The sequence below is a fragment of the Hyla sarda genome, chromosome 3 (assembly GCF_029499605.1).
Source record: "Hyla sarda isolate aHylSar1 chromosome 3, aHylSar1.hap1, whole genome shotgun sequence".
NCBI lineage: Eukaryota > Metazoa > Chordata > Amphibia > Anura > Hylidae > Hyla > Hyla sarda.
Genome location: NC_079191.1, coordinates 292,767,389 through 292,788,072, shown reverse-complemented (window position 1 = coordinate 292,788,072; position 20,684 = coordinate 292,767,389). Strand labels below are relative to the sequence as shown.

General features: G+C 44.2%; 1 protein-coding gene across 25 annotated transcripts in view; it reads right to left on the bottom strand.

Moving 5' to 3' along the window:
• The window catches only part of AFDN (afadin, adherens junction formation factor), a 567,513-nt gene that overhangs the window by 326,149 nt on the left and 220,680 nt on the right, over nt 1-20,684 (bottom strand). For 18 of the 25 annotated variants that reach the window (XM_056566867.1, XM_056566890.1, XM_056566880.1 and 15 more), the window contains exon 9: nt 6,006-6,044. The exons of the other annotated variants lie outside the window; for them this stretch is intronic. In XM_056566867.1, the coding sequence (XP_056422842.1) occupies nt 6,006-6,044 (39 nt within the window). The remainder of the gene's footprint in view (nt 1-6,005; nt 6,045-20,684) is intronic. 25 annotated transcript variants of the gene reach the window in all.

The following is a 20,684-nucleotide window of genomic DNA, read 5'->3' as shown; positions in this document are numbered from 1 at the left end:
TAGTACGGCAACATCTGAAGGGCCAGATGTTGCTGAACTAAAACTCCCAGCATGCCTGGACAGTCAGTGCATACTGGGAGTTGTAGTTTTGCAACAGCTGGAAGAGCACAGATTGGAGACCATTATACAATGGTCTCCAAACTGGGGCCCTCCAGATGTTGCAAAACTACAACTCCCAGCATGCATGGTCTTTAGTGCATGCTGGGAGTTATAGTTTTGCAACAGCTGGAGGCACACAGGTTAGGAAACACTGAGTTAGAAACAATGTTTCCCAACCAGTGTGTCTCCAGCTGTTGCAAAACTACAACTCCCAGCATGCCCAGACAGCTGAAGGGCATGCTGGGAGTTGTAGTTCGGCAACATCTGAAGGGCCAGATGTTGCTTAACTAAAACTCCCAGCATGCCTGGACAGTCAGTGCATGCTGGGAGTTGTAGTTTTGCAACAGCTGGAAGAGCACAGATTGGAGACCATTATACAATGGTCTCCAAACTGAGGCCCTCCAGATGTTGCAAAACTACAACTCCCAGCATGCCCAGACAGCCAAAGGCTGTCTAGGCATGCTGGGAGTTGTAGTTTTCAGACTCCTAGAAGCAGCAGTGAAGATCTTCACTGCTGCTTCTGAGGACCATATACTCACCCGTCGCTGCTCGTCCACGTGGCCGGTCCCGCGCTGCTCCTCGGTCCCGCCGCTGGATCAGGTAAGTCCGCCGGTCCCCTTCTGTTCCCCCCCGTGTGCCGCAGGTCCCCGCGAGCCCCCGCAGCCTTCGTCCCCCGTTCTGCCCGACTTCCAGGGGCGGGCAGTGCGGGGGATCTGAACTTTCACCCCAGATCACTGTGATTGGTCCACAGGGACCAATCACAGTGATCGCTGACCAGGACCATCAATTGATGGTCCTGGGGGTGAAGCAGAAGTTGTCCCCTGCTGGAAACAGCGGGACTTCTGCCAGTTAACCCGTGCGATGCTGCGCATCGCCGGGTTAACTGCATGTCATTTATAAACGCCGGGATGCGCGAACGCACTGCACAACCCGGCGTTTATATATGACATTCTGCGGGAAGGGGTTAAAATAAATTCTACATTAATCCTCCCATTACAATATTCCTTATTTAACTTATTACTTGAGGCCTGCAGTCCTCCCTAAGCCTTCCTCCCTCCGCAGGGGAAGGGTGGTCAATTAAAATAGCAGAGTGGGTTCCATTTAAAGCCCTCCCCCCAAGAAATTTTAATTGATTAAACCCCCACCACAACACTATCTTCAATTTTTACGGTCCAGTCCCCAGTCCCACCCCACCATACTATAATACCATTTAGAGATCCCCCCCTCCATTTCCCCACTGGCGCAGGACACAGAGAGCTGCCTGTACCTCTTCACTGCAGGCAGCTTCTCACAGCAATGTGTTAGCATCAGCGGGCATTCTGGATAGAGAGGGGGGCTCCTTCAGTGACGTATGACGTCCTCCTGCACGCCCCACGACACAAGAGGACGTCAAGAGGACGTGAGGATCTTACCTAAACGAAAATTAGCTAGCTCAGCAAACAGCTTACTGTTCGGGCACTGTGCGAGCCGCAGTGACATGATTGCTACGGGTAATAAAGAGTTGATAAAGGACGTCGGCTATTAACATAAGCAGATACTTTTCGGCTTTAAAAAATGCTTTTGTAAGCGAGTTTCCAGGTTTTTGCTTACGTGCAATCTATTTATTAAGGTCGTGTGACTATTTGATAAATAGGTCGCACGTAAGCAAAAGTTTAAAAAAAATTGTCATAAAATCCATACGTTTGAAAAGAATGCTAAATCTCCTTTTAAGTCCTTTTCCATGTCAGTCGTCCCAGGTGTTCTCCCATTTAACACATAATCTCTGCTTGAATTTGCATGACCTTACATTTATCAGTGTTAAACCTCATCTGCCACTTCCCAGCCCATACCTTCAACCTATCCAGATCCATCTGTAACAGTGCACTGCCCTCTATTGTGTTAACCACTTTACAGAGTTTAGTATCATCTGAAAAGATTGCTACTTTACTATACAGTCACTCGACAAGATTGCTACTTTACTTTACAGTCCCTCGACAAGGTCATTAATATTTTAAACAGAATAGGATGCAAAACTGACCCCTGTGGTACCACACTAGTAACAGTCAGCCAACCAGAATAAGTACCATTAATAAACACCCTTTGTTTCCTATAACTGGGCCAGTTACATACTTGCACACATATTCCCCCAGCCCAAGCATTCTCATTTTACGTACCAATCTTATGTGGCACTGTATCAAATGCTTTGTAAAAATCAAGATCTACAAAATCCAATCAAGATATATGACATCCGATCAAGATATACGCAGGGATGTGGAATTCCTATCACCCGACGCCTGGGACTAGCGGTTTTGGGCGCCGGGCAGGTGAATTTGTCCGGCCCTTAGCCCGACTTCGGGCAAGCAGGGCCGGACCTGACAAACGCGGTGGCGATCTGCAGTCTGTATGGAGCGGGCTGCCGACTCCTGCCCGCTCCATACTCTGCCGCCTCCGACAATAAAAAACTGTATCCTCGGAAGCAGAGCAGGGGAGATGAGAAGCTGTGTATGTGTCTTCTCTCCCCTGCTCTGCAGACATGCGGGGGGAGATGAGGGGGCGTGGCTTCTTGCTCCCCGTGAAGACCTGCCTCCTCTGCCTTCACTCCCCCCAGCTGTAGCTTCGGAGAGCTGAGGGGAGGAGGCGCGTCTGCACGGGGAGATGCATGCGGCGCTCTGCAGTATGTATGGAGCGGGCTCGGGATTCCTGCCCGCTCCATACTCTGCAGCCCCCGGCTGTTCTCAGTAGCCGGGGACCGCCGCTAATAGCCAGCATGCGGCGATCGCCGCGGCTGGCTATTAACCCTTTAGATCGCCGCTGTCAAAGCTGACAGCGGCGTCTAAAGGGACATGTGAATGCTCCATGGTGGGCTAATGGGGTGGATCGCCCCCCCCGCAGCACGATCGCAGGGGGGCAATCCACTATGGAGGTAGCCGGAGGCTTACCTCTGTTCCCTGCTGTCCCGCTCTGTCATTGAAGGAGCCAGGCTGGACTAGGCTCTATCAATGGATCAGAGCACACAGATTAATAGAGTTCAATAGAACTCTATTCATCTGTATGAGGAATCTAATGATTCCTCCTATAAGTGTAATAAAGTGTAAAAATAAATTAATAAATAAAAAAGTTTTAATAAAAGTTTGAAAGACACACATTAACCCTGAGGTCTTCAAACTGTGCCCCTCCAGATGTTACAAAACTACAATTCCCAGCATGCCAGGACAGCCGTTGTCCCTGGTGGGCTAGTGGGGTGGATCGCCCCCCCCCCACAGAGCGATAGCAGGGGGGCGATCCACTATGGTAGCCGGAGGACTTACCTCTGCTTCCTCCTGTCCCGGCTCTGTCATTGATAGAGCCTGGCTGGACCAGGCTCTATCAATGGATCACAGAGCACACAGATTAATAGAGTTCAATAGAACTCTATTCATCTGTCTGAGGAATCTAATGATTCCTCCTATAAGTGTAATAAAGTGTAAAAAAAAAAAATAAACAAAATAAAGTTTTAATAAAAGTTTGAAAGACACACATTAACCTAGTGATCTTCAAACTGTGCCCCTCCGGATGTTACAAAACTACAATTCCCAGCATGCCAGGACAGCCGTTGGCTGTCCGGGCATGCTTGGAGTTGTAGTTTTGCAACATCTGGAGGGCCACAGTTTGAAGACCGCTACATTAACCCCTTCCATGTTAAAAGTTCAAATCACCCCCTTTTCCTATATAAAAACATGCAAACATAATAAAAATAAACATATTTGTTATCGCTTCGTGCGTAATTGTACAACCTATTAAAATATAACATTATGTATCCCGTACGGTAAATGTAAAAAAATACCAAACCACAGATTTGCAATTTTTATAATATCCCAGAAAAAAAAGTTAAAAAGCGATTAAAAAGTCAGATCAATACCAAGATGGTACCGATACAAAAAACTGATTATGGCGCAAAAAATGAGCCCTCATACAGCCTGGTATGCGGAAAAAAAATAAAGCTACAGGGGTTAAAAAATGGCAATCATTTTTTTTTTTTTAAAAAGTCCAGAATTAGTAAAACATGATGTAAACGATACAAATCTGGTATTGCTGTAATCAGGCGCCTAAAGTATAAAACTAACACGTTACCTCAACCACAAGGTAAATGGCGCAGAAAAGAAAACCACCAAATCTGCTAAATTATCTTTTACTATTTCAATTTCACTTCCCTTAATATATATATATTTTTGGTTCGGAGAATATGTTATTGAAAAATTAAAAGGTATCATTATAGTAGGTAGGTATCATTATAGTAGGTAGGTATCATTATAGTAGGTAGTTATGGCTATTATAGGGCGAGGAGGAAAAAAACGAGAGTGTAAAAGCGAAAATTGGCCAGACAAGTGGATTGCCATGAGGGACAAGTAGATTTTGCTCCATTTTAGTCCCGTGGACAAGTAGTTTTTTTTAAATTTCCACACCCCTGTATACGACATCCATTAATAGATTACAGTATTCATACATCTAATACTGTGAAACTCCTGAATTTCATCTGTGTATTTAAACCAAAATGACTTCCCACAAATATATTGAAAATCAATAGGAGACAAGCGGAACATGCTTGGACATTTTTTGAGCAAGAAATGTTAAAAGAGTCACTGTCGTTAGAAACAACTTTTTTCCATTTAATACTTCCATAAAAACTAAGCATTTTCCTAATATTCTTCATTAAAAAATTTGATTTTGAAAGATGTGAAAAAAAAGGGTTTAAAAAATGGTCACTAGGGGTTTCTGGCTTTCGAATTTTGCAAACAAACCCTGAAAATCCAGCCTTTTAGGTCCATCAAAGAAAAGGAACAAAATATCTGAGGGGAGGGGGGTTTGGTTATCTCAATGTTGTGCCTCAGAGCAGTATGTAATCAAGCTTTCAAAACCATTAGCTGAACACCTGTGAGATCCAGACAGCTTGCAGACACTGGCAAGCAATACAAAGTGGTGCTGTATTATGTATATGCAAAATGATTTCTCTTTGGTCATTTTTTGAACTTTTTTCTTGTGTATTTGCACCATATAGGTTTAGGGTTATAAAAAGCATTCTTTTTGGTCATAAAGCTGTAAAAAAAAAATATTTTTTTTGGCACAAAATTATATAGAGCATGAATTTAGGGAAAACATTTTGCCAATGTAAAAGTGTTTGTGCAGACAATATGACAGGGAAAGAGAGAGGGGCTCATCATACTCCAGGGGAAACACCCCCCAGCCTCAAAGAAGAATTCAGAAAGACTCATTACAGTAATACATTAAAAAGGTATTTTACATATTAACACATGCATATTATTATGCATATAGGTCTTAGAGCACATTACTACACTGACAAGCATTTTTTCTTTCTTACTAATGAGAGTAACGCTTTAAGTGTCTACAAACCCCGACTTGTCCGCTTTGGTGTAGATTAACCAATGCAGAAAATCTGCAGCATTTCCCTCCTGCAGATAGGTGATTAATGTCTAGGGTCATTACCACAGGTCACTTGAACATGGGTCCAGAGTCAGAGTTCCCTTTTTATCTCACTGCATAATTATATTCGTTCTGTAGCAGCTGTACACAGTCCTCTATTAAAAATCTGTGGGAGTGATTCAGAAAGAGTGGCAACATCAAATTGATGTTGCCTGACTCTGCGAGAAAATTCATGTTGGACCTTTAACAGAATAACAACAACAACTCCACATCTGCAGCATTTCCCTCCTGCAGATACGTGCACATACACTATCCAATTAGACAACATATTGGTGTACACTTTGACAAATCATATCCAAGTTTAAAAAAATGTTTTTGGGGGGGGGGGATTTACTACTAGATAGGTGTATTCAGCCATACATACAGGGTATGCATGCATGTTATTTCAAAGTTTGTTTGCAAAGAAAATGTTTCTGTCACCAACATTAAATACAAAAGTTAATTATTACCTTCATGAAAACCGAAGTTGGAAAAGTGGTTCCTTCTGCCTGAGGACAGAACACATGCACAGACAGCACCGAGGAAAAGACCATCAGAAGTACAGAGACCATGCACAGAATGTGAAAAAGAAGCAGTAAGAAAGAAGACAGGGAAGAGTGAACCTCCAGCCAGGCTAGCAGCATCTATATACTTTTTCTGGTCAAAAACACAATTGTTAGTTAGTTTAATAAATGAGAAACTTTACATTTAATATTATTCACAGGCTAAAAATACCATTAACATTTCATGGGTGGGGATCGATCTTTTGCATTTCATGGGTGGGGATCAATCTTTTGCATTTCATGGGTGGGGATCAATCTTTTGCATTTCATGGGTGGGGATCAATCTTTTGCATTTCATGGGTGGGGATCAATCTTTTGGGACCAGGCTGATCAGCACAAAACAAGGTATATGGTGCTCAACTTCTTGTTTCAGAGGACCTATAGCCTGTCTGTTAGATTAGGCTTGTCTGGTTCTGTTGCTTCTCTCATTCAGTTGAGTTACAGACAAAGACCAATCCCCTTTTCTACAGAAACGTGCGGGCATTTTCATGTACTGGACAAGCTTTGAAATGTGCTCTAATCAATCTGGTTTCCATTAGACATAAACCCCTTAATGATGCAGCCTATTTTGCCCTTAACCCATTAGGGACTCAGCCCATTATCACCTTAAGGACTCACCTTAAAGGGGTACTCCCCCCATTGACATCTTATCCCCTATCCAAAGGATAGGGGATAAGATGTCTGATCGCGGTGGGCTGCAGGGTCTGAGTAGTGACTACGGGAACGGAAGTCCGTGACGTCAGGACTCCGCCCCCGTGTGATGTCACGCCCGTCCCTTCAATCCAAGTCTATGGGAGGGGACGGCCATGGGAGGTCTATGCAATAATGCGGCACCCACCTGTAGTCGCTACTCATACCCTGCAGCCTCCCCGCGATCAGACATCTTATCCCCTATCCTTTGGATAGGGGGATAAGATGTCTAGGGTGGGAGTACCCCTTTAAGGACTTTTTGGTAATTCTGACCACTGTCACTTTATGCATTAATAACTCTGGGATACTTTTACCTTTTATTCCGATTCAGAGAATGTTTTTTCATGACATATTCTATTTAACATAGTGGTAAATTTCTGTCATTACATGAATCCTTTCTTCATGAAAATTTTGCATTTTTCTAACTTTGAAACTTTCTGCTTGTAAGAAAAATGGACATTCTAAATAAATTATATATTGTTTCACAAATACAATATGTCTACTTTATGCTGGCATCATAAAGTTGACATGTTTTTACTTTAAGACATTAGAGGGCTTCAAAGCATAGCAGCAATTTTAAAGATTTTCACAAAAAATTTAATATCTGAAATTTTCAGGGACCAGTTAAGTTTGAAGTGGATTTGAGAGGCATTTCTGTGAGAAATACCCCATAAATGATCCCATTATAGAAAATGCACCCCTCAAAGCATTCAAAAGGACATTCAGAAAGTTTGTTAACCCTTTAGGTGTTTCATGGGAATAGCAACAATGTGAAGAATAAAATTTAAAATCTTCAGTTTTTACACTCGTATGTTCTTGCCATTTTTTTTTATTTTTACAAGGCGTAAAAGGAGATAAATCCCCCAAAATACACCTCATATGTGGATGTAAAGTGCTCTGCGAGCGCACTAGAGGGCTCAGAAGAGAAGGAGCGACAACGGGATTTTGGAGAGTGAATTTTGCTGAAATGGTTTTGGGGGGGGGGGGGGGGGCATGTCACATTTAAGAAGCCCCTATGTTGCCAGAACAGTATAATAATAAAAAATAAAAAAAACACATGGCATACTATTTTGGAAACTACACCCCTCAAGGAATGCAACAAGGGGTACATTGAGCATTTACACCCCCAGGTGTCCGACAGATTTTTGGAACAGTGGTCTGTGAAAGAGAAATTAGATTTTTCATTTGAACAGCCCACTGTTCCAAAGATCTGTCAAACGCCAGTGGGGGGTGTAAATGCTCACTGCACTCCTTATTACATTCTGTGAGGGGTGCAGTTTCCAAAGTGGGGTCATGTGGCGTTACAAGTTTTGGGGGGCCTTTTTCCTATTTTCCCTCGTGAAAATGAAAAATGTAGGGTATCACGAGCATCTTAGTGAAAATATATATATATTTTTAAATTTTCCCATTAAAGTTTTACGAAAATACGTCAAATACCTGTGGGGTGTTAATGCTCACTATATCCCTTGTTACATTCCGTGAGGGTTGTAGTTTCCAAAATGGGCTCATGTGGGTATTCATTTTTCTGCGTTTATGTCAGAATCGCTGTAAGATCAGCCACCCCGTGCAAATCACCAATTTAGGCCTCAAATGTACATAGTGTGCTCTCACTCCTAAGCCCTGTTGAGCGTCCGCAGAACATTTTACGTCCACATATGGGGTATTTCCATACTCAGTAGAAATTCTGTTACAAATTTGCAACACCAGCATGTTGGTGTAAACATTTGTATCTTTTACACTAACAGACTGATGTAGTCCCCAACTTTTCCTTTTCATACGGGGTTAAAGGAGAAAAAGCCTCCCAAAATTTGTAACACGATGTCTCATGACTACAGAAATACCCCATATGTGGCCCTGAACTGTTGCCTCCGAAGTGAGAGCACACCATGCGCATTTGAGGCCAAAATTACGCACTTGGATGCAAGCGTTACAATTGCCTCCGCTACCAAAAATATTCTACGTCAGTGATCCCCAAACAGGGAGCCTCCAGCTCTTGCTAAACTCCCAGCATGCCTGGACAGTCAGTGGCTGTACATGCGTGTATATGAGGTGTTTTACCCTTTATTCTGTGTTAGTGTAGTGTAATGTTTTTAGGGTACATTCACGGGCGGGGGTTTACACAGAGTTCCCCGCTAGGAGTTTGAGCTGTGGAGGAAAATTGCAGTAGCTCAAACTTGAAGCAGGAAACTCACTGTAAACCCCCGCCGTGTGATTGTACCCTGTACATTCGCATATTTGGGAGGGGGGAGGGGCGGCAAAACTCCAGCTGTTGCAAAGCTACAACTCCTAGCATGCACTGAAAGACCGTGCAAGACCGTGCATGCTGGGAGTTGTAGTTCTGCAACAGCTGGAGGCACACTGGTTGGAAAATGCAGTTAGGTAACAGAACCTAACTCAAGATTTTCCAACCAGTGTACCTCGAGTTGTTGCAAAACTAAAACTCCCAGCATGTACTGATCGCCAAAGGGCATGCTGGGAGTTGTAGTTATTAAACAGCTGAAGACACACAACTACAACTCCCAGCATGCTGAGACAGCCGTTTGCTGTTCGTGCATGCTAGGAGTTGTAGTTATGCAACATTTGGAGGACCACAGTTTAGAGACCACAGTGATCTCCAAACTGTGGCCCTCCAGATGTGGCAAATCTACCAATCCCAGCATGCCCAGACAGCAAACTGCTGTCTGGGCATGCTAGGATTTGAAGTTTTGAAACATCTGTATAGTGGTCTAACTGTGGCCCTCCATATGTTGCTAGGCAACAACTCACCGATCAGTTGCAGGATCGCCGCCACTTTCAGAGGAGGTCCGACACCACTCCCAGCACAGTTCCCCCGCTCTGCCCGGACTACAGTGGGTAGACAGAGTGGAGGAACCAAACTTTAACCCCACCGCTCCCGATCTGCTATTGATCGGTCGCTTCTGACCAACCAATATCAGGGATAGGAGGGGTGGCACCCCTGCCACCTCACTCCTATCCCTTCTTGGACCACCCCGATCCCCCTTATTATCCGGGTCACCGGAGATCCGTATGACCCGAAATCGCCAGTCAGAATAGATTGACGGGATGCCCTGGGTCCTTAAGTACTCGGGATGCAGGGCGTACCTGTACGCCCTGCGTCCCCAAGTGGTTAACCATTTGGGACGAAGCCCATTATGACCTTAAAGACCAGAGTATTTTTTGCACATCTGACCACTATCACTTATGAATCTGATTCCGAGACTGTTTTTTCTTGACATATTCTATTTTATGTTAGTGGCAATTTTCGTTGATACTGGCATCATTTCTTGGTGAAAAATTTCAAAAGGTCATGAAAATTTTGAAAATGTTGCATTTTTCTAACTTTGAAGTTCTCTGCTTGTAAGGAAAATGGACATTACAAATAAATTACATATTGATTCACATTTACAATATGTCTACTTTATGTTTGCATCATAAAGTTGACATGTTTTTCCTTTCTGAAGACAGAGGGCTTCAAAGTTTTGCAGCAATTTTTGAAAATGTCAAAATCCGAATTTAAGGGTCCTTTTGTTAGAAATACCCCATTATGGACCCCATTATGAAAACTGCACCCCTCAATATATTCAAAATGACATACAGAAAGATTGTTAACCCTTTAGGTGTTTCACAGGAATAGCAGAAAAATGGAGGAGAAAATTCATTATTTTCATTTTTTACAATAACATGTTCTTGTAGACTCATTTATTTTTACAAAGGGTAAAAGGACAAAAAAAAACACCAAAATGTGTAATCCAATTTCCCTCTAGTATGGAAATACCTCATATGTGTATGTAAAGTGCTCTGTGGGTGCACTAGAGGGCTCAGAAGGGAAGAAGCGACAATGGGATTTTGGAGAGCAAATTTTGCTGAAATGGTTTTTGGGGGGCATATCGCTTTTAGGAAGCCCCCTTGGTGCCAGAACAGAGAAATTAAACGACATGGCACACTATTGGCCAAATTACACCCCTCAAGGAACAAAAGGGGTACAGAGAACCTAAACCTTGACAAATTTTTACTAAAGTTGGATGCGAAAATGAAAAAGTTGATTTTTTTCACTAAAACACTGGTGTTACCCTAAATTTTTCATTTTTACTAGGGGTAACAGGAGAAAAGCCTATGTAACTGCTCATTGTACCCCTTATTACATTAAGTGAGGGGTGTAGTTTCTAAAACGGTCACATGTGGGTGTGGGGGGGGGGGGGGCACTGTTCTGGCACCATGGGGGCTTTTGTAAACACACATCGCCTTCAATTCCAGCCAAATTCGCTCTCCTAAAGCCCAATGGAGCTCCTTCTCTTCTGAGCCCTGTAGTGCAACCGCAGAGCACTTTATATCCAAATATGAGATATTTCCTTACTCAGAAGAAATGAGGTTACAATTTTTTGGGGGGGCTTCTTTCCTATCACCCCTTCTGAAAATGAAAACTTTGGGCGAAAAACCAGCATTTTAGTGAAAAGAAAAACAAATTGACAAATTTTCATTAAAGTTGGACATAAAAATTTAAACCCCTGTGCAAATCACCAGTTTAGTGCGCTCTCCTCCTCCTGCTCTCTCCTGAGCCCTGTAGTGTGCCCGCAGAGCACTTTACATCCACATATGGGGTATTTCCGTGCTCAGGAGAAATTGTGTTACAAATTTTGGGTCTTTTTTTATTTTACCTCTTCTGAAAACGAAAAGTATGGGGAAAAACCAGCATGTTAGTGTAAATTTTTTTTTTTTCTTACACTAACATGCTGGTGTAGACCCACACTATACCTTTTCATAAGGGGTAAAAGGAGAAAAAGTCCCCCCAAAATTTGTAGGGCAATTTCTCCCGAGTACGGAAATACCCCATTTACGACAGGGCTCGGGAGCGAGAGCACGCCATGCGCATTTGAGGCCTAAATTAGGGATTTGCATAGGGGTGGACCCGGATACAAGCATGGCGCTTGCCTCCGCCACCAAAAAATACCCTACGGCAGTGTATCCCAAACAGTGTGCCTTCAGCTGTTGCCAAATTTTCAGCATGCCAGGACAGTCAATTGCTGTCTGGCAATGCTGGGAGTTGTTGTTTTGCAAGAGCTGGAGGCTCCATTTAGGAAGCAGTGCCGTACGAGACGTTTTTCAATTTTATTGGGGAGGGGGGCTGGGGGGGGGGGGGGAACTGTGTAAGAGGTATATGTATATGAAGTGTTTTACTCTTTATTTTATGTTAGTGTAGTGTAGTGTATTTAGGGTACATTCGTAATGGCGGGGGTTTACAGCATGTTTCCCACTGGGAGTTTGAGCTGGAGCAGGAAGTTTGCCGCAGTATAAACTTGCAGCGGGAAACTCACTGTAAACCCCCGCCTGTGTGAATGTACCCTGTACATTCACATGGGGGGGCAAACATCCAGCTGTTGCAAAACTACAACTCCCAACATTCACCGACAGACCATACATGCTGGGAGTTGTAGTTCTACAACAGCTGCAGGCACACTGGTGGTGAAACACCTAATTAGGGTCTGTTACCTAACCCAGTGTTTCTGCACCATTGTACCTCCAGTTGTTGCAAAACTCCCAGCATGCACTGTTTGTCAGGAGTTGTAGTATTGCAACAGCTGGACTAGACAAACTACCATGGGGTAGTAAGAGGCCAAATAACTTAACCCCAAGGCCGAAGCCCGGGGTATGAAACCCCTATTGCTTACCCCTAAAATAAAACTTTTAATTCATAATGTAAAAAATACAAATCCCCCCCCCCCCCCAAAAAAAAGTTAAAACTGATAACCAAGTGACCCTAGTGTCAATATAAATCATTTTAAGGGAGCAATCGCCACTTTTTAACTGAGAAGCCCTGCAGTGGCTATCTATTGTAAGGTTAACACTGCTATCGATTAAAAACAACACTATTGCCGCTTCTACATGCTTCGCTGCCTCCGCGGCTTTCTCAAGAGGCAATGGTGGCAATGACAGCTGCCAAAATGGCGGAGGGGGTATTTCTAACCCACCCCCAGATGTCATCAAAGTTAGCCCAGTCCTTCTCTCCAATGAAAGCCTCTATTACAAACGTTACCAAATAGGTTGCCAATGAAGTGTCTCCCATAGTTAAAACCACCTGAGTGAGTCACACACTCGCCAACAGCAACAGCTAGAGGCACAAGGGTTGGGAAACACTGAGTTAGGTAACAGACCATAACTTAGTGTTTTCCCATCAGTGTGTCTCCAGCTGTTGCAAAACTACAACTCCCAGCATGCACTGACAGCTGAAGGGCATGCTGGGAGTTGTAGTTATGCAACAGCTTGAGGGGCACAGTTTGGAGACCACTGTGTAGTGGTCTCCAAACTGTGGCCCTACAGATGTTTCAAAACTACAAATCCCAGCATACCCAGACTGTCCAGGCATGCGGAGTTGTAGTTCGGCAACACCTGAAATGCCACATGTTGCAGAACTACAATGCCCAGCATGCCTGGACAGTCTGGGCATGCTTAGAGTTGTAACTTTGCAACAACTGGAGGAAATACAGTTGGTAGCCCTCCAGATGTTGCAAAACTACAACCCCCAGCCTTTGGCTGTCTGGGCATACTGGGAGTTGTAGTTTTGAAGCTTCTAGGGGGCCACAGTTGAAGATCACTCACCTCAATCTTCAGACTGTGGCCCGCCAAAGCCGTCCCCGCTAGTCACATCCGCCGCTGCGGTCGGTCACGCTCACCGGCACTGTCACCAAGTCCGGGAAGCCATCACCAAGGTAACCCCGCTCTGCCCGGACTTCCAGGGATGAGCAGAGCATGGGATCTTGATGTTGCACCCCCCCCCACCCCCCACCTGCCACTGGTCGGTCAGTTGTGACTGACCAATGGCAGGGGATAAGAGGAGTGGCACCCCTGTCACCTCGCTTCTATAGTTCAGGTTGGTCGGGGCTGTTTGACAGCTCCAATCATCCTTATTTTCCAGGTGATCAGGTCACCAGTGACCCGATCGGCCGGAAAAAGCTGTGATTCACCGGTCAGAATTGACCGGTGAATCACAGCTATCGCCGACAATGGGGGGTCTCAGGACCCCCCTAGGCGATGTCCCAGGATGGCTGCTGATAGATATCAGCAGTCATCCTGTTCCGATCACCGCCCCGTGCGCGGCAGTGAATGGAATTCCCACGGGCATACAAGTACGCCCTTGGTCCTTAACCCATTAAGGACAGACCGACTTTTTACCTCTGCCTTTTTTTTTTTTTTTTTTTTATGCATCTTTTTAAATGGTAATAACTTTAGAACACTTTTTCTGAGCAGAGCGATTCTGAGATAGTTTTTTCGTGACATATTGTACTTTATATAACTGGTGCATTTTTGTTGACACATGAAGCATTTTTTGTGAAAAACTTCAAAATATTGTGAAAAACTGGAAACTTTCTGGCGTTTTTTATTTTCATTTTTTTATGGTGTACACTGTGCGGTAAAAGTGATGTTATATTTATTCTGCGGGATGAGCTGCACTTTTTATTGGTATCATTTTTGTGCTATGTGCTACCTTTTGATCTTTTTTATTCTGCTATTTGTACCAAAATTGGTGAATTTTGCGCTTTTTTAAATTTTTTTTACGGCGTTCACCGTGCGGGATGATTTACATTATAGTTTTATAGTACACATCATTACGGACGTGGCAATACCTATAATGTATATGATTTGTGTTTTTGATCTTTTTTTAGTGATAATACAGGGCTTTTATTGGAAAAGCGGCCATTTGTTTTATAGATTTTTTTACACTTCATACTTTTATTGAAGAACTTTTTATTTTATTTTTTACAGGTTATACTATGCTGCAATACATTTGTACTGCAGCACAGTATGACCTGATGAGCTGCACACACTACAGCCTGTGCGATCCAGCATCTGGCTGGATCTCATAGGCTTCCGTAGCAGGCATACAGGAGGTTATGATCTGACCTCCTGCTGACATAGCACCCAACAGCGACCCGCGATTGTATTGCGTCGCTGCCGTTGGAGAACAGGGGGAGAGCGCTCCCCCTGTCAACACCATAGATGCCGTGATCAGGATTGATCACAGCATCTATGGGGTTAAAGCTGCCGGGACCAGCGCGATCGCGGCTCCGGCAGTTGCGGCGGGACTCCGGCTGTGATTGACAGCTGGGGCCAGTCGCCGATCTCCTGCGCTGCCCGCGACAGTGCCGAAGATCGCTATGAGGTATGCATACGTCCAATTTCACGAACGCGTCGGATAATTGGACGTATGCATACATCCTATAGCAGGAAGGGGTTACGTACCAGGGAGCAAGGGTGTACCTGTACTTTCTTAGTCCCCAACAGGTTAAAGGGCTACTCCCGTGGAAAAAAAAATCTAATTTACTGGTGCTAGAAATTTAAACAGATTTGTAAATTACTTATATTAAAAAACCTTAACCCTTCCAGTACTTATCAGTTGCTGTATGCTCCACAGGAAGTTCTGGAGTTCAATTCAGTCTGACCACAGTTCTCTCTGCTAAAACCTCTGTCCATGTTAGGAACTGTCTAGAGCAGGAAAGGTTTGTTACAGGAATTTACTTCTACTCTGCACTAATACAGCCAGGCTGCATCACTGACTTGGTGATCGGCGGCAGTAGGCAGGTAATGGGACCCTCCTCCGCCATTTTAGCTCACTTAGCTACTGGCAACTTTTATTTTCACTTTGGACACAGTGATCGACATTGATCGCTGCATCTTAATGGTTAAAAGACAGACTGTGTTAAGACCCAGGCAGCAACAGTATATCTGTATGCCCAATGTCCCAATGGGTTAAAGATACAAAATAAAAAAAAAGAAACTTTGTGTTGTCATATTTTGAAGCCCATAACGTTTTTATTTTTCAGCTGAGATAGTATAAGGGCTTATTTTTTTGCGCGATGACCTGTACTTTTTTTTTGCAAAAATTGCTACCTTTTTATTTTGCTTTTTTGGAGGCAAAGTGACCAAAATTTTAAGGGGTTCACCAGACTGGATAAAATACATAATTTTATAGTACAAGTTGTAAAAAATGTAGCAGTACTTAAAATATATACATTTTTTATAATAGTAATTTTTGTTTTCACTTTTTTGCCCACTTAGGGGACTGAAAGCTAAGATCTTCTTACAGCTGTCTGTATACATGAACATATATCCTCTAAAAGCCAGCCTGCGACTGGATTTCACAGGCTACTGTAGCTGGCAGATTTGAAAGGAAGTAATTTGGCTTGTGGTTGCCATGGCAACAATCGGAACACAGGGTATCCTAGATATGGTGGTTAAAGAACGACAAATGAAAAGTGTTGTTTTTTTTATCCCTTATGTCCGGGCAGCCAGAAATAGTTAGAATTATGACTTACCAATAATTCAGTTTTCATGAGTCCATCACGACAGCACCACCATGAGATTTCCCTCATATATATACATACATATATATATATATATATATATATATATATATATATATACATACACATATATACATATATACACACATATATACATATATACACACATATATACATACATACATATATACATACATACATATATATATACATATATACACACACATATATATATATATATATATATATATATATATACACACACACACACATACACACACACTTTCTGTTCCTATCTAGGCCAGTGAGGGCAATTTCATGGTGGTGCTGTCGTGATGGACTCATGACAACTGAATTATCGGTAAGTCATAATTTTAACTTTTCACTTCATCTCTCACAACAGCACCCACAATGAGACATACCAGATAAATGGTTATTAGGGAGGGACCACAGCCTGTAGCACTTTTCGACCAAAACCAAGGTCCTGTGAAAAGGCCACAACTAGCTTGTAGTGTATGAAAATGTGTGAGGGGTACACAATGTTGTAGCTCTGCAAATCCGCTCCAGGGAGACTGAAGCCATATCTGCCCAGGAGACCGCAATCAATTGTGTAGAGTGAGCCTTAAGCCCTTCTGCAACTTCTTTACCAGGAGACCAGTAAGCTTCTCAGATAGACTTAAGCCAACTGGAGATGGAACTTTTAGATGCCTTTTTTCCCTAATTTGGTCCTTGAAATTGAACTAACAAATTTAAGTCCTATGGCCATGCTTTGGAGACGCTAAGGTAATGTAACTCTGACCTAACATCAAGAGTATAAAAATTATTTTCTTCTTATCAGACGCAAGGCTGAAGGTGGTTTGGCATTGCCTGATTACCTCTCTTACTACCTGGCGATGGTAACGACTCGTGTCCTGGACTGCTTTCACCACTCCACTGACAAACAATGGATAGCTGTTGAAAAGGATGCCCTTGGATTTGATTTGAGAGCTGCACTTTGGAGCCCAAAAACCCCAGGCACCAGTGTAGGCATATGCAATGCTCCCCCGGTATTGGCTTCTATCCATAACTCTCTCAATTCGTATACATCCAGTAATCCCTTCTATACCAAGGCTGGTCCATTGATGCAACTTTTCCATAATCCCACCTTCCCTCCGGCTCAGGGGAATAGAACATACCTTGCCCACTGCAATAGTGACTATGTCACTTTCCAATCACTCCTCACTGGTATTGGTCTCAAACCCTTTTCAGACATATTGGGAGTCTGTGCACCTTCTCCTATACATCAATATCAATACGCCCAGTTGGCTCACTTCTATAAAGCCTCCCACACTAGCCTGAAACTACATAGACCACTCTCAGACTTCGAACGATTATGCATGGCCTGTTCGCCTATTCCACACGCTATAAACGTCCTGTATACTTTACTATTAAAACTCCACACCAAACACCCACTACCCTTTAGAACTGGATGGGAGAGAGCTATGGATAGGCCAATCTCTGACCCGGATAGGTCTCAAGCTTTACATAACTGCCATAAATCCTCGATCTCCTGCAAAGCACAAGAGATAAACTACAAAATTTTGACTAGGTGGTACAGAGTTCCCGCATTACTGGCTAAGATGTTCCCTGGGGCCTCGGATGTGTGCTGGAGATGTCACACAGCGAAAGGCGATATGCTTCACATATGGCTCACCTGCCCAAGACTAACTTCCTTTTGGAATGGGGTGATTGATATCATCAGAAGTATGACATCGGTGTCGCTCCAGCTCACACCGGACGTCCTTCTGCTCTCGATTTTCAGTAATCCACCTCTTAAGATCACACAACGCCTGATATCATATTTGCTCTTGGCGGCTAGATCGGTTACCCCTCTATTGTGGAAATCCCCTAACCCTCCTTCCATATCAACCTGGCTCTCAGATCTCGAAGATACACAAAATGGATGAATTACTGGCGGACAATCCCAAACAATATGGCAAGTAATCAGCCATCTGGCTGCCATGGTTAACTTTTACCTCTTCGCCTGAATTTGGAACATTACACCTAGACAACTAATATCTACCCATTCACACACCTATTGTAATTGACTGACTTGACATATCCCTTAGACGTGGACTATGACGGATCCCTAGCACCCTACCCAATAGTAGGTCTTAACCCGCATGGACGCACCCCCAACAGTCCAGACCACGTGGTAAGTAGATTTCAGTTGCTAGCAGGTCCTTTTCCTCTTCTAGCTACTTTCCTCCGTTTCCCCCTCAACCCTTGCTATCCCTATCCCTTTTTCTTGCCCAGACGGCTCCTCCTACCACCCCCTCCCCCGTTCCTCACCCGGGCTTGCTTTCCTCTCTTTCCCCCTCCCTCTTCCTTTTTTCTTATTCTATTCCTTCTCTTTCTCTTCACCCTCCCTAACAAATTGGTGCCTTTAACACATATAGGTGCCCAGTTTTTACGCATACCTCCACACATACTTGTTTACTTTTAGTCTCCTAAGTTATACTGTTGTTTCCTGTTAGAGACCTTTGGGTCTACTTACTTGGGCCATATCCCCTCTTACACCAGGGAACCATATATGCTTTTTCAATTAAAGTAGGAATGCATTGTCTTGGAGATACTAATGTGGTAATGTCCTCCACCTATATGATATATGTGAATTACGCTTTACTGTTGTTACTATTTCCTGTAAAACTTAATTAACCTTTATTTGGAAGAAAAAAAAATTCTTTTCTTTTTCATTCTTTAGGTTATTATAAATGTAGACAGACTGATATCCTGAGATCTGTGAAAATTTGTCACTATCTTATGAAGGCAGTATTTAACTAAGTTGATCTCATCTTAAAGGACGGTAAAATAAGGACTCAGAGGAAAGAGCTTGAATTTCACCAACTCTTCTGGCTAAGGTGATTGCTACAAGAAACACTGTTTTCCAGGTAAAGAAGTTAATAGAGGACTCCTGTAGGGGGCGTGGTCTGGCTGCCGAGCTGCATACACGCTTGAGCTGAGAGCTCCGGCTCCCGCAGAGATATAACCGACTTTACAAAGCTTCCAGCCTTCTTAATTTGCTTCCTTCTGTGACCTGAACCTCTCAACCATGCCTGGGCGATGGAGGAAACCTGATGGCCACGCTAAACTGGCAAAATTTTACTTTGAGAAGCGCAAGCTCCTTTCAAGATGGTGTCGGAAAAGAGAGACGGAGGAAGTGAGAACGACTATGTGACCGCGCCGCTGGCTTCTCCACGGCACCTATCTCCACAGATCAGATTGCGGCGCTCTTCCTCAGATCCTGCACTGCATTCATGGAGCCCTGCCGGTGAACCCATCCTCACTACTCACAGCTCCTGCACTGCATCGGACCTCACGGACTCCTCTATGGAGGTGAATGAACGCCACCATGACTGTGAACCTACACTCCCTCCTCCCCCACCCCCCCCCCACCTCCAGCCCCCTCAAGCAGCGCCCAAAGCTTGCTGTACTGACGGCTCCTATAGCTCGTAGTCCTGCACACAAGAGAACTGAGTCCTTACCTACGGGAGGGGATGCTCTCATGGCACTGCAAGTGGCGAATGTCACATTAACCAATACAATTATGAAGGAGATTATGCTTGTGCAATGCCAGTCCCTTCTCACTGACTTTCAATCCCTCCTACACCCCTTCCGCATGGAGCTAGATGACTTGGGCACCAGAGTGGATCATATAGAACATAAATTTGGGGAATTTGCCAGCTCACACATGAACTGATCGATGCCCACAATACTCTGGAAGATGATGTTTCCATAATCAAGGCCAAGCTGGCTGACTTGGAAGACAGGGGGAGGAGAAATAATGTTAAGCTGCGGGGTATTCCGGAGTCTGTGCCACCCAAAGATATCCCGCAATATGTTCGGGCCCTCCTCAAAGCACTTTACCTGACTTGCCTGCCGCTGACCTGGAAATAGACAGAGCACACCGTGTCCCCAAACCCAAGCACCTAGAGGATACGGTGCCTAGAGATGTGCTTGCCCACATACACTTTTTTCAAGTGAAGGAACAACTCATGTCTTTTTCAAGGAAAAATGGTGGCCTGCCAGCTCCTTTCCACAAAGTCCTGGTATTCGCGGACTTATCTGCTGCTACCCTACAACTCAGGAGAACCCTATCCCCGATCACCTCGGCACTCCGTCAGGCTGATGTGCTGTACCGTTGGGGTTTCCCGGTCCGCTTGTTAATAAATCACAAAGATGGCTTACACACGATCAAGACCCTTGATGAGGGGGAAGACCCTCAGGGATGTGGAATTTCTATCGCCCGACGCCCCGGACTAGCAGTTTTGGGCGCCGGGCAGGTGAATTTGTCCGGCCCTTAGCCCGGCTTCGGGCAAGCAGGGCCGGACCTGACAAGTGCGGCGGATCTGCAGTCTATATGGAGCGGGCAGGAGTCGGGAGCCCGCTCCATACAGACTGCAGATCCGAAGCAGAGTAGGGGAGATGAGAAGCTGTGTATGTCTCTCTCTCCCCTGCTCTGCAGACGTGCGGGGGTAGATGAGGATGCGTGGCTTACTTCTCCCCGTGCAGACCTGCATCCTCTGACTTCACTCCCCCCAGCTGTAGCTTCGGAGAGCTG